This window comes from Amphiprion ocellaris, chromosome 17, assembly GCF_022539595.1.
Source record: "Amphiprion ocellaris isolate individual 3 ecotype Okinawa chromosome 17, ASM2253959v1, whole genome shotgun sequence".
NCBI lineage: Eukaryota > Metazoa > Chordata > Actinopteri > Pomacentridae > Amphiprion > Amphiprion ocellaris.
Genome location: NC_072782.1, coordinates 6,070,260 through 6,084,594, shown reverse-complemented (window position 1 = coordinate 6,084,594; position 14,335 = coordinate 6,070,260). Strand labels below are relative to the sequence as shown.

The following is a 14,335-nucleotide window of genomic DNA, read 5'->3' as shown; positions in this document are numbered from 1 at the left end:
ATATATTTAAGTTGTTTTTCTCTCAAAAAGCCCTTCCAGTGTACGAAAAGAAACACAACTAAAAGACCTTTTACCTTCAGATTTGTGACATTAAAATGTCACATCAATTGTTTGACGATCATTTTTATTATTTAAGCTATTTTATCAAGGGCAAATGGAAGCCACACAAAAAAATTCTTTTTTATTTTTCGTATATTGCACATTTTTTAACGTTAGGTTTTGGACTGTTATCTTGTGATTATTATTATTAATTCATTTACTGACAATTTACAGTATATTCAAGTCACTCAGGGGCCAAAAATCTAAACCACCACGTCACCAGAAACTGTGGCTGCTGTCCAAAAATATGAAGCCTCCAGTTTCGGATACCATTTAAGCTAGCACAAACACAATCAACCTTCGTATTACAAACGTTGGTCGTTTTCTGCTGAATTTGCTGAATTAAACCCGGCCGTTACTCTCATAAAGCTCCTACTAACGACACTATTAACCTTTTATAACGCAATAAATCACCAATAAAACTAAGTCACTTCTGAATCAACTGCTTCCGCTCAGCAGCGCCGCCTCTCAACGGTCATTCAAAGAACCTTAAGGGCAAAAACAGGCGCATTAAGTGTGTATTTTTTTTTTTTTCCGTATTTTGGCCGCTCAGTAATGTCTGTCTGTGACTCAAACATCCAGGCGGGCTCAGCTTCTCTCTGTTTTTTTGTCTCCGCTGCGTAACATAACGGGGGCGGCTGAAGCTAACGGCGGCTAGCCGGCGCGCTAGCTAACAACAAAGTCACCTCGGTTTTCGTGGATGCGGTTTTGACTCAAAAGGTGCCTCTGCACACTCACAGCAATGCAAAACGAAACAAGTGCATGGCGGAAAGTGAGAGCAGAGAGGTTAACGACGGATATCTCGACTGACCTTTGCAGACAGTCCGGGCTCTGTGCAGCACTGGCGAACTTTCCGTCGACCCGGAAGGCGTCTGGAGCGGCGGCCGGTCCGGGAACGTTATTGGATCCGATGAGACGCATCAGAGGATGTCGGACATCTGATGTGCTGCAGCCTCTGACGGGGCATTAAAGGGCTATAAATAGATTTTTATTGTGCATCTGTAATGGTAGCAGTCACTTCAACATGTTATTAACCGGCAGCAGCATGTGTGTGTTTAACACTATCAGATTATCATTAATGATTAACTTATGTTATGTCTTATTTTTTTTTTACGCAGACAGATTTCTGGATGCACAAACCACAACTACCCACAGACAAATGCATGACTGAAAATAATCTGATTGATTAGAATATTTATATCTCATTCTAAAGCAGAAATGGCGTCCAAACAGTAACAATGCAACTCCATATGCTTCCACTAAGGGGCGCTCTATTACAGCTTCATCCACAGCAAAGTGAAATAAAAACTATGAGTTTTATATCTTTATTTTATGTAATGCTTCGATCCAGGCTTTACTTTCCTTCCCAACTAAATGTAGCATTAAAAAAAAATAAAGCATTCAGTGTAGTATCGCGCAAAAATCTGACTAATAACCGTGAGCCCCAGAGGTTTATGCAGATAGGAACAAAAACCACTGGGAGAAAGGTTCCTACCACCACCGTTAATAAGGAACTGCATATGTCTTGTGGTAATAGCGACATGTGGAATTTTACTGGTTTCTGTTGTTAATGAAAAACAAAAGGTTTGGGAAAATTGGGGCACAACCTGTGTTGACATACACAAAAATACAGCAGCAATAGCTTCTTCGTCTGTCTTTCTGTGCTGTATTTTCACTCCACATCAGCACATTTATTCACTTACAGTGTACTGGATGTACTGTATACAGCATAAACACCCCTTTTTCTCACATATACTGATCATCTGGTTCTTTTTATCAGGCTCAGAGGCTGGAATGCATTGTTGCTACGCCTGGTTCTCATTGTGCCGTTTCACTCTAATTGCATTCGCTTTGCTTTGATTCTTTTTTTCCCGTTTTGGCCTATATTCTTTCATTTCTCCTTCCTTGTCTGCAATATTAAAACGATAAATTTAACCAACACGTGCAACTTTGAGGTCAAACAGCAGGTGCAAAAGCATTTCTGATGGTAGTAACTCTTACAAGTTTCAGTCATATCTGAGTAACTCTACCTGTTGTAGTACCTCGCTCTGTGCATGTGCTTTCAGGCTGTCACTAATAACTGCTACTTTAACTATATATCCATTTTTCCTTGCCATTTTTCAGCCCAAGCCTGTTTTTCATGTTAATGCTATAAAAATTTAGGACCAAATCACTGAGAAATAATTTGAAAACGAAACTTAAAACTGCCACCAAGCTGCACATTGATAGTTTTCTGAAGATTCTATTATGAATTCTGATAATAAACATGTTTTGCTTGGTGGCCATCAAAAATGCAAATATGGACTGAGCCTGGGTCTACCTCAGAAAGAAAGAAAGAATATGATTACGAATCAAACACCATCCCAATTAGAATCTTATTAGAACATTACTTGGTAAACTCATTTCTGACTCATATGTCCTGAGCATCATATTCCTTGTGTTTCCGCTTATATTACTTTATATATTCTGAGAAGCCATTCAAGTAGTTCTAAAATCAGATTCTAGTCAATTAAATTCTTTTTTATGAACACAAAAAACATAGCATTTTAGGATTGCAGATGAGGTCATTTATATTACGACTACTGTATTATTAAAACTAATATCACCACTAACCTGTTACAAATAAACTGTGTATAACATTATGCATCCTCATTTTATTGGATGCATTTGGAGCTATCCATGAGGCCGTGTGGTCTTGCACTAATACTAGCTGTTTAAAGTGGCAACTGGTTTGATTCTTGGTGGGAAGAGAAAACTGACATGGTCGGAGGCATCTCGTTTCTGAGGTGTGTGTGTGGTTAAGATATTCTGATTTGAGTCAGTGGAGAATTTTGGGAAGTATTTGTGGGAGGGATCAGTGCTTTTTCCAAGTAGAAATTCTTAAAGGTTAACTTGCCTGTGGGCAACAGATTCACAACATTGAACTGGTGTGAACTTTTCCAGACTTTGCCATCTGTTCTCCAGTCTGGGTTATTTACGGTTACTGCCTTTTCCCTTCATTTTAGTTTTAACCCCACGGACCAAATGGCTTTGGGCTAAACTGCTTTCACTACTTTTAGACCCCCACTTTTCTCTCATATTTTTACCTCTTTGTAGTTTCTAGTTTTTAACCCTCCATGTGCGAACTAGCCTGCAACAGTTTAAGTGCTGGTGTCTGATGGATTGTGGCGTATGTTTAAATCGAAACTGTCAAATACAATCAGTCTTCACCTGGTGTAAAATGTGGGTACTTTAATATTTTGCAGATCCTGGCAGGCATATTGTTTGTTCAATGGCCCCAGTATGGAGAGGTCATAGGTCAGGATTGGCTTCTAAGCAATGCCCCTGAAGCAGGAAGGGACCAAAGACAATGTTGGGCTACAACGAGTTATGCAACAATGAATGCACATATGTGGGTATGTACAAATGTTCTTCATTGTGGTTCTATTGATAAAAGACATTAAAATTAATGCGTTATCAAGCAGCACCACGCGTACACAAGGACAATGTATGTGTGTGAGGGAGAGAGAGAGATTGTTCTGCAAGAAAATGCTTTGAAGCTGCAGAAAATTCCAGGAGTTTCCTGTTAACGAGCCTGGGGTATAATGTGAACCAGGAGCGTATGTGTCTGTGTGCAAAGAGAGGAACGTCTCCCGATTCAGCCTCTCTGCTGGAGAGAGGGGTTAACATCTCTGAAGTCTTCTCTCTCCATTTACCTTCCAGATTCCAGATTTGATCCACCTGTTTTTTTCTTCAGGATACAGAAATGTTGCAGCCTTCGGTGGAGTTTTGAATTTGGATTCAAAGTATGGAAACTTCTCAGCTGGACATATCCTGAGCTTTTTAAAACTCTTAAATCACTTTGCTAAACGACTGCCAAATTCGTGTAGCTTTTTTCAGATGCAACATTGCTGCCCAAGACGTTGCAGTGGTGAAAACAAAACTAAACATATGTATTATTATTCCAGATGAGGATTTATGAGCTGCTGAGCGGTTCCATCTGATCACCAAGCCAGTTATGTCAGTAAGGATGCTTCATTTTTATGCCTCATACTATCTGTTTTTCACTGCTTTGTGGAGCCTCAGCTATCCGCGTTTGCTCACCGCCTGGCCAGGTTTCGGTGGAAACAAGCCAAAGCATCAGTTGGACCCTAATGTGAGGGATTGGGGAGACTATTCAGATCTTCCTCCAGGTATCGAGCACGGATTGGGTCTGGAGGAGGAAAGCGAACATGGAGAAAACAGGGGAGTTGGAGAGACTTCATCAAGCCTGGCTCCGGAGCTGGATTTCCTGGCTGACTTTGCAGGCAAGAGAACTTAACTGACCAACTGCTTTATCAGTTTGTATGTTTGCTTACTTCTAGTTCGTACAACCTCCGCAATTCTCCCCTCCAGGTAAAAAGCGGTTGTGGGTGATAACAGCTCCATCACACAATGATCACTATCTTCGTATGATGGAGAAACAGCTAGAAGACATGGAACAGGTACTGCACTGAGGCTGATTTAGTCTTTTGATACATACACAGTCATAAATCAGATGTAAAACAGCCTCTTATCAGTCTGTTCTACAACTCTCTCCCCATCTCTCTCTCAGAAAGGGCTGAACTGCCGTCTAGCAGAAAGAGACACCTTCATCATAACCATCATCCAGAATGCTATGATGGAAGGCAGAATCCAGAAAACTACCTTTGAGGGGGATGCCTCAGTAGAGAGCCTGGATCCTGACACAGTCACCAAACTGCTGCACTACTTGGAGCTCACCAGCCAAGTAAACAGTGTGACATAAACAAAATGATCAATTTCCATCTCTGAAATACCGTCAATAATAGTTTTGTAGTTTGCCTGCTTTTGTTTAACATCAATCCTTGCAGGAACAAGCATTCACCATGCTGGTTATTAAGAAGAACTTACGGGTCAGCGAGCACTTCCCTTATCCGGTCCGTGTCGAGGCAGTTTTGGAGCTCATTGATCAGTTCCCCATGAGGAAGCTGGAGAAGATGACAAGAAAGGGATCAAACTTAAGGTTCCATTATTCTGCTATTTCTTTGCACTTAAAAATTGTTTCACAATGTAATCTGTAAAACACTGGTACATTTTTTTAAAAAAAGGAATAATGAAAATGCTAGCTAGCCTGTGCAAAATTTTCCGTCTCTAATTGTGGTTTTATGTTTTGTGTTGGTATAGCTATGAAGTCACCAACAACTTATTTTAACCCTCCTGCTGTCTTCATTTACGGGCACCAAAAAATATTGTTTCCTTGTCTGAAAAAAATCCCAAAATTCAGCAAAAAAATTCCCCAAATTTCAGAAAATTTGCAAAACTTTCAGGAAGAAAATTCCAATAATTCCTTAAAAGTTTTATTTACCAAAAAATCCCCCAAATTTGGCAAGAAAATCCTTGTAAATATTTTCAAAAAATGAGTAAAAATCTCCCAAAAAATCCTAAAAATATCTAAAGTGATTACATATATATCAGTAAAACATCTAATATTTTCTTTAAGAACATTTTTAGCATTTCTTTTTTTCCACCAAAAAATGTTCAAAAATTTCCCAAAAATGTTGAAAATGTGGACATCGGAAATTTCACTGTGAAAATATATATTTTTTCCACATTTTCAAACTTTAAAACGGGTCAATTTTGACCCGCAGGACGACACGAGGGTTAAGATGCTAATATGTATTATCCAAATGATTGTTTATAATGTGAATTTAATCCTTTTCTATGTCATGTTTTAGGTGTAAAAAGAAGGTTGTGGTGAAAAGAAAAAAGATGAAGAAGAAGATGGTGCTGAGTCCACAGAGACAAGGAAATGTCACTTCTGTGGTACAAAGGAAGCCTCCTCTGGACAAAAAAGCTGCCCTGAAGAGTAAGATCCAAGACATACTGAGCGGTCGGTCGAGGTTTGTTATCCGTAAGCAGCCTACAAAGGGAAAGGACTCGAGCAGTGGTGCTGGGGCAACTTCTAATGTGCAAGAAAAAGAAAATGTACCCCCGTCTGTTTCAAGGCACAATGAGGACGTGAAGAAAGACAGGTACTGTTCAGTGAAAATTTCAAACTTGTTAAAGGGAGGAGTGTGCCTGTGAATGTTTTGATTTGTGTTCACATCTGACGGCCATGCCTTCTCATCTCCATACAGCAGACGAGTGTTTTTTTTTTTAGTGCTGGATGAACATCAAAGTCTTTTTTTTGCAGGTCCCACACTATTGTGGAAGAAGGAAAGAAAAGAGGGCAAAGCAATGAAGATAAAATAGAGCCAAATCTAAAGGATGATACACAGGAGAAACAGACGTCTAAGAAAAAGGGCAAAGGGAAGAAGGGAAAGAAAGGGAAAGGAAGAGGGAAAAAGTCCAACAGAGAGGCGAGTGAGAAGGATAAGACAGCTCTGAAGGAGTTTGTGGACAGTTTAAAGGGGACGAGAAGGTTGATGGTGAGAAGTTTTCCAGTTTTTTCCCATAATCCTGTTGCCCAGTGGCATTGGGCAGATGTATGTTTCTAACCAACCAGTGAACCGTGTCTTTGTGTCGTCCTGAAGCTGATCTCAACGCCAAGCAGAGACGCAACGCTCTACATTCAGCAGACTGACGAGAACGAGAAGCAACGCTGTAAACTCGCTATGAGGAAGATCACTGTGGCAACCATTGTGGGTGAAGGCAGTGACGCCACGCTCACGCTGCAGCACCACCAGCTCGGTAAGAAGTGTTTGTGCATCTCTGTGTGGTGTTGTGTGTTTGAATATTTGCATCTAAAACATTTCATGAAATCAGTCTCTTGCAGATATTAGCCGTGTTTTGTTTTGTAAAGACATAACTGCGGTTGGAATGATGACCAAATGGAAGGGTTGTGTTTCCAAAAACAGAAATACAAATAATCTACAGCCTTGTTCTGTAGCGGTGCTTTATTTAGCTGAATGACAACACAGTTATAGCATGTCACTGGTATCTGGTAATGAAGAAAAGTATTGCATAAGAAATGATGTTGGCCCTACAGGAAAAGTCAGAAGCCAAAACAGTTACTGTTGTTTAACTGACTAGATATAGATTTCTGTAATTTCTGGCAAGCATCTAACACAACAGTCTCCCTCATTTCTAGTTTCTGGCTAAAAAATCCTCTTATCTACACGACACAACAACCTCTTATCTAGCAGCCCACATGCTAGAGACAACAAGCTTTGCATAGCATTTAAATTGTAAAATAGGGTAGACCCAGGTGGTATTTCCAGTGAATTATCCATTTAAATGACAGTGTTCATCTCCCTGCATACAAATATTCCATCACAACATGATCCCCCATCACTATTTAACAGGGGCACCATTGCTGAATTCTGGGCATAGCACTGCCCAAAATGATTATTATTGGTTTAAAGAAAGACTTTTTTCCTATCTTATAGCAGATCGATGATGAGGTGCAGCTAGATATGGATAGTGTGTATTAAAGATGGAGGTAGTTGATGTAATATCATCCGCTGGTTTATGGACTACAGTTCTGAAGCTTGAACTTAATTTAAAACTACCTAACTGACCACGTTTCAAAGAAAAGGTAAAGCTGAGGTCTGACTTCAGATCAGACAGAAATTAGCAGCTAACACTAGCTAGCTTGGTTAGCAAGGTGCATCCATCATAGTAAATTTTATTGAAACTGAAAAATAAAGTGAAAACATACTGACAACCAAGCAAAGTAATAACTTTTTAAATTTCCTCAGTATCAACAATACATATTATTCCACCTCTATCTTGAGTGGCAGGTTTTAAATCAGGATAGAGGTGGAAGTTTTGGATCATAACTAATGCTTTTGTTGTATGCATTACACTGTAAGGTATCACTGGTATTTTGTTTGTTAGTTTTACATCTTTGTTCACATACATATTCATATATCTTTAATTTATGCGTTTTGTTTGTGTGTGTTTCAGAGTCTGAACCTCCACTCAGTGATCTATCAGAGCAGTTCTCAGATCCAGGCCTGATCTCTCTGCTGAGATCAGAACTCGGCTTGTCGTCCTCCGACCTCTTTTCAATGACTGTCACTGATTATGACATCAAGCCCAACGTAAGAAAGCCTCAGCTGAGTCTTCTGAGTTTTGTTGTTGTCTTTTATTTGGATTTGATAAGTATGTATGCTCCTTTTTAACAGTGCTTTTACATGTGTTCACACCTGGAAACAGTCTAGTTGACAGCTGCTCAAACTAATAAGAATCATGTTTGAGGTTTTTTTTAAGCTCAGGATGCAGGAATCGAGGAAGCAAACTTTGAAATACGCATTTCAAAACTCTTGCAATCCTTGAGTTTCATTTGATGTTCTCTCGTTTTTTGAGCAATCATCTCCTATTTCACCCCCAGAGAGTCTTCGAGGCTCCTCCATCAAGCCCAGCTTTGTTTGAGTACATTGACAACTTTCCCTCAAGGCACTCAGAAAAGGAGAAAGAAAGGAAAAGTCCTCCGGTCTGTTCCAAAGACACGCAACAGCCCACAGCTGAGAATTCACTGCTCAGGTAGAGTAACTCTACTAGAATATCTCATTACTAGATATAGAAAAGAAGCATCTGCAGTCTCTTCAGAAATTTAATCAAAAAGCTCTTCCTCACTGGGAATGTCCTGACCTAATGTTCACTGATGTTACATAATATAATTATTCTTCTTTTCCTGGTAGGAAAGAATTCTCACTATTGCCTATTAGGGAAAAAAATCTGGGTTTATTTACTGATTTCATTGCACAAAATGTTGTCTAAAAAAAAAAAAAGACTTAAAACATAAAAATTGAGGACAACTGAGCATCTAAGTGTTTGTCTTCTTCTTTTTGTGAAGCAGGTGGGATTGAATGAAGGTGTGTGACTACATCTTTCAAACATAAATCAATCTTTCAATCTATGTCTAGGTTCATGTCTAAAAGGAGACTGCTGCTCATCTCTGCTCCCTCTGAGGACGACTACTCTTTCCAGCAGCAGATCTCTGCTCTCAGCGGACAGGAGTGTCACCTGGGTAAGGAACACAACACGCCGCCTGCTCTGTTAATCTGAAGATATTGTAGGAGATTTAGGTTTCCCCCCTTAACCCTTCCCTGGTGGTCTAGTGGTTAGGATTTGGTGCTCTCGCTGCCACGGTCCAGGTTCGATTCCTGGTCAGGGAACATCTTGGGTGGTGGTGCAACAGTTAAGTTTCTCTGCTACTGGATGCCCAGATAGCTCAACTGAACAGGGGCTATAGTCCCCAACACAATGGCCTGGGTTCAATTCCAGCTCACGGCCCTTTGCTGCAGGTCTTCTCCCTACTTTTCTCTCTGCCTCTCTGCTAAACACCATCAAAAAAGGCCAAAAAATGATCTTTAAAAAAAAGTTTCTGGGCTACTGATCAGAAGGTCAGAGTATCAAACCCCGATGCAGCCACTGTCGGGCCCTTGAGCAAGGCCCTTAAACCCTCCCTCCTCCAGGGGCGCTGTACTATAGCTGACCCTGTGCTCTGACCCCAATTGGGATAGCCAAAACATTTCACAATGCTGCAACAATGTATTTGTAACAAATAAAGGCTTCTTTTTAACCTTCAGCATTGAGAAAGGCAGAAGAGGCCAAGATAATCTTTTGCCCCTTTGGGAAGAGTTACTTAAGGAACATTTAAAAAGGGCAGCAAGAGAAACTGATTATTGTAAATCTCAAACCGCAGCTAGGAATGCATCTACGCTTTAACTTTTTTTTACCTGTATAATATACTAAAGATTACATAAGAAAATAAATGTATTTTATAATGTTTCATGGCAATGGTATGTTTGTTTGTTTGTTTATTTGTTTCCATGAGGTGGTTGATGTCCTTTCTAAGGTCTTACTGTTAAAATATGGCTTCCTGCATCTTTTCTCAGGTATTCGCCACTTTGCCATGTTAAAGCTGACTGGAAATGGTGAAAAAGCATCAGGAACTGTTGAGCTATTTCCTCTAAATGGTAAGTCACAATCACATGGGGCAGTCCGTGTAAATGAAGTGGTAATGGGACCAGTAAATTTTAATTTATTGCCATCATTGTGTATGGTAGCATGAAAATATATACATTCTCTTAGTTGTAAGGTAGAGCTGTCCTTATATTTAATCTCATTTGAAAAAAAGCATCATAAAAATGAAAGAAAACTTTGTGTTTATTAGAAGTTCTAGCTGTAATACTCAGTTTCATGCCTTTTTCCTGTGTTGTGTAAAGTGCGCTATTTAGTTTTTGCTCTGTCATACTTCCTCCAGGTCGTAGTCAGAGTGAGGTTGAGCCGTTAACCCGCGACATGGTCAACAATCTGAGAGAGCAGCTGAAAATCAGTAAGGACTATTTCAGCATGCTGGTTGTGGGGAAGGACAGCGATGTCAAGGCGTGGTTCCCTTCGCCCATGTGGTCCCTGGATAACATCTACGACCTGGTGGACTCTATGGAGCTTCGCCTCCAGGAGGAGAAGCTGCAGAAGAGACTGGGGATCAGCTGCCCCGAGGACAGAGGAAGAGGAGGCAGCGACACAGGACACTATGGATATGATGACGACAGGGCGGAGGAGACATACTTGTATCACAGATCAGAGGAATAACGAGAAAAAAGTAGTGAAGAAGAGCTCTTGACAAAAAACGCATCAACACATGGATTTGATGTGAGCAAACCAAAAAGAAATATCTTCAAAAGCTCACTATTAAGACTCACAAGAATCAGTGTTTAAAGTCTACATAGCTAACGATGATGTATCTGTCCGATACCACAATAAAAAGCTGGATCTTTTATAGCTTTGTATTGAAAAGTTGAGCGGAAAACAATGGAATGGTTGCATTTATAAAAAGTCATAATAAAAGCATATGTGCATCCTTCAGATCTTCCTTCGGAAAGCTGGTGGTCTGTTATTATTTGATGATTGCAACGATGAAACTAGAAGAAAGATCAGTGAAGGCCGAGCATAATGTGTGTTTTGGCAACACTTCTGTCCAGTCTTTGTCAAACACATTCACTGTGCAAAGTAACAGTAACATCTGTTGTTGAAGAGCGGCAGCCTGCAGACACCACAGGGTCACTAAAACAAAGAGCTATTAATGCCGAACTCTGTGTAGGCCTGAGGACAAGTGTTTACAGCAGCTCTTTGAAAAGCAAAGTTTCACTTGTCTACAGAGCCTTTTAGCAGTGGGAAATAAAACAATGTGCCCAAGAACTGCAGCAATTGTCCTTGTCCTCAAAACAACTGCTTCCATTAGATATGATGGACCGCTAACCAATTCCTACAAGCAAACTTTCCACTTATTTCATAAAGACCTCATTTGATGCACATTTCTCACACAATCACTTTAGCACTCAATGTTAACAAACAAAGAGACAACAGGGATATAACCATGAAATACAGTAAAGCAAAAATGACAGGGGAGGGAAAAATACTGCCCTCTAAATTCTACTTTAACCTTAACTTTCAAAGAGCTTCGAACAAAAGAACCCAAATGGTGAAGTAAAGGTGAAGTAAAAATAGATTTTAAAAAAAGAAGTGGATAGTTGAAGTAAAACAGAAAGTCATCCATAACTGTCTGCGCTGAATTTGCATGTCGGCACAATGTACCTCCCACATTTCAAATAAATGGCAGCCAGGCGGACTGAAATTTCAGATTGTTATGGATGACGGGCAGTGGGAAGGAATGAGGTCCATCCACTTGGTGCAACCTGTTAGAGTTTGCATGCCACCGCCAGCTGAACTACACAAAAAATACCCTCCACATATGCAGGAAAAGTCTATGTTTAGCACTCAGATTAACAAGAGATCTGAATAAACCCTCTGAACTTCAAGTAGTTTCTGGGTGTTTTTTTTTTTTTTGCTCCAGTCACATTTTTACTCTGCAATATAAAGTCCAAGGAATCAGCACAACCACAAGTACAAGTAAAGAGAACTCAAAAACATCTGTTGTGCATCAAGACACAGTTATAATGCCATGAGTCATAAAAAATATAAAATTAAAGCTACATTTCTTTGATTATATATTTTACAAAATGAAAGAATCAACATGTACAACATTTTTCCACCTTTTTAGGTCCACAGACATTAACAATATTGAAAAAAAGTGAGCTCCACATGCTATAAATATTTTACTAGTTTGATTTTTTATTTATTTCAAAACTTTCCTCCTCTTTGCTTTGTGTAAACACAGCCTTCAGTTCAGCCATAATTCAGCAAACAGTTTTTTACAGAATCTAGTTACAGCACACTGCATTTGCAAACCATCATCCTCTCGTTGTGTGCAACAGCCTGATCACAAGCTTATAGGGAGAGTGGGGTAAGATGAGGCTGTGGCTTAGTTGAGCCACCCTTTGTTTCTACAAAACCATGGAAATAATTGCTCATGTGACCAAATATTTTTGAAAAGGAATCCATTAAACTCTCTCAGTGAAGAGAAGGAGGATAAGGAGTAAGAGCTGAGCACATTTTAGTTAACAAAACAGCTTTTTGCCATTCAAAGTACATTTTTCATGTTTCTGGTTTTATGAGTGTTGTGTCGGAACAATTATTGAAACATCTGAAATAAACTCACGTGTGTGTTAATGCATTAGTAAGTTGAGTTGAGCTACCTATGGTTATTAGTAAATAATGACATTACCGTAATTCTACATCGTATTTTTACATTTTATGACCAAAATGATGTGACAGTTTGATTTTGAGGTCGTGCCATGTGTGAATAAGTGGAAGATAGACAGGACTTCAAGTTCTCATAAGGATGTAGCGAGAGCTGTAGGAAAAGTAAAGAATGAAAAGTTCATACGTCAGGGGGCAGATGAAGATTGACAGAATGACTGTAAAGCGATTCATGGACAAAAAAAACAAAAAAAGATAAGCAACCAGAACAGGATTCAAGTAGGATTCGCCCACCAGGCCTTAGATGGACAAATGGAGACAGATCTTGCATTATATCAGGTATAAAATACTCAATTTTACTTCAACATTACTGACAGCACAATTTACCCCGACATATTTTCTCCTAAGGCTCAATTTACCTCTTGCTGGGGGCAAATTGAGACAAGAAAACACTTTTTTTTTGGAAAGCCATATTTCAAAAACAGCTTATTTCAGATCCAAAGCAACTATTCCCAGGGATGCCCCACTTCCTGAAGTATATGAACATGTCTTATTTTTAGACTGTCATGCCTCCACTGTAATGACAGCTTCAGTCAAAACTGGCTTACTTTTCCCCACTCTCCCCAGCACATTTTTGCAGCACCCATCATGAAGAAGAAGAGTCTCTTGAGGCTGGACAGCTCGGTGTGATTTGCCAGTACATGTTCTGTGGTGCATAAAATTGGCAGCGATGACATCCACTAGGGGGCTGCTTAGCTCTCTTTAGGTTAATGGAGCTACAATAAGTCCAGCCAAATGTTCCTACCTGCTCTGCTACTGTAGGACAGATGCTACTGTACTACTGTGACACATCTGTTTGACAAATGGTGAGCTACAGCTGCTTCACCAATCACTGGTGAACAGTGAGCGAACCAAAACATGCCAAATGCAACATGTATAAATGTAATTTAGCTTTTATTTATCATTATTCCTGATAAAAAGAATTTGAATGATAAGAATGAGAAAACTGATGACAAGTAGATGTCAGCCTAAGGCACCACAGACGGTTAGGTTTCTTCTTCTGTATTTCTTATTAAACTGCCGTTAGCATCAAGAAAGTTGTTTTTTATCCTTAATCTTTAAGTTAAAGTGAGTGATGTTCATTATATTGTGCTTCCACGCTTCGATAGTGTTTACAGGAACAGCATGCATGCCAGTATTTCAAGTGAATTTGTGATGAAGTGACCTCATGCATGACTCATAATAATAGCCTAATTTACACATGACACATGATGATGAAGGATGAAGAATAGAAGCTCATATCGTATAAGAAGAGCAAATCTCCCTGTGACTCCCTGCAGTTTGCATAGAGACAATCAAACAAGATATAGGAGACAAGTAAAAGCAGTCAATTAAAAATAAATAGTAAAAATGACAATAAATTAATGAATAATTTGCTAGATTAGAATGCAACTCAAACAAGGGAACTAGGCAGTTTGAAAATTAAAGAACAAGATTGAGGGTTTAAAATTAAAACTCAAAAAATGGAGAATTAAAGAATTAGAGAGATGACATCACACCAAAGAACCAGGCAGCTAAAAGTAAAATAAAACAAGAGAGAACATCTAAAATAAACAGGACATAATATAGAATAAAACACTGAAACTAAATGAAGCTAAAAGTAAACCTCACATAAAAGTAACTCTATAAAAGTGGGTTTTAAGGA

At 39.3% G+C, this 14,335-nt stretch overlaps 2 protein-coding genes and 1 non-coding gene across 4 annotated transcripts in view; 2 read left to right on the top strand and 1 right to left on the bottom strand.

Annotated features, from left to right (window-relative positions):
* Positions 1–1,068, bottom strand: part of nnt (nicotinamide nucleotide transhydrogenase) — a 41,276-nt gene extending 40,208 nt beyond the window's left edge. Inside the window, exon 1 of the mRNA XM_023267998.3 lies at positions 911–1,068. The gene's annotated coding sequence lies outside the window, so the exon portion shown is untranslated. The remainder of the gene's footprint in view (positions 1–910) is intronic.
* A 2,636-nt stretch (positions 1,069–3,704) lies between these two features.
* On the top strand, positions 3,705–10,896 carry ccdc80l2 (coiled-coil domain containing 80 like 2). 2 transcript variants are annotated; one of them, XM_023268071.3, is made up of 13 exons: positions 3,705–3,884; positions 4,047–4,385; positions 4,474–4,562; positions 4,673–4,846; positions 4,950–5,101; positions 5,814–6,110; positions 6,272–6,506; positions 6,612–6,768; positions 7,987–8,123; positions 8,414–8,565; positions 8,949–9,052; positions 9,924–10,004; positions 10,292–10,896. In XM_023268071.3, exons 2-13 carry the CDS (start codon positions 4,097–4,099, stop codon positions 10,621–10,623), a joined length of 2,199 nt encoding a protein of 732 aa, XP_023123839.2. In that variant the 5' UTR covers positions 3,705–3,884; positions 4,047–4,096; the 3' UTR covers positions 10,624–10,896. The 2 variants fall into 2 exon arrangements, with proteins under 2 accessions (XP_023123839.2, XP_054875094.1); XM_055019119.1 differs by having other exon boundaries at positions 3,705–4,385.
* On the top strand, positions 9,129–9,200 carry trnae-cuc (transfer RNA glutamic acid (anticodon CUC)). The gene has a single exon. It is a non-coding gene; the product is annotated as a tRNA-Glu (tRNA).
* Positions 10,897–14,335: the final 3,439 nt, after the last annotated feature.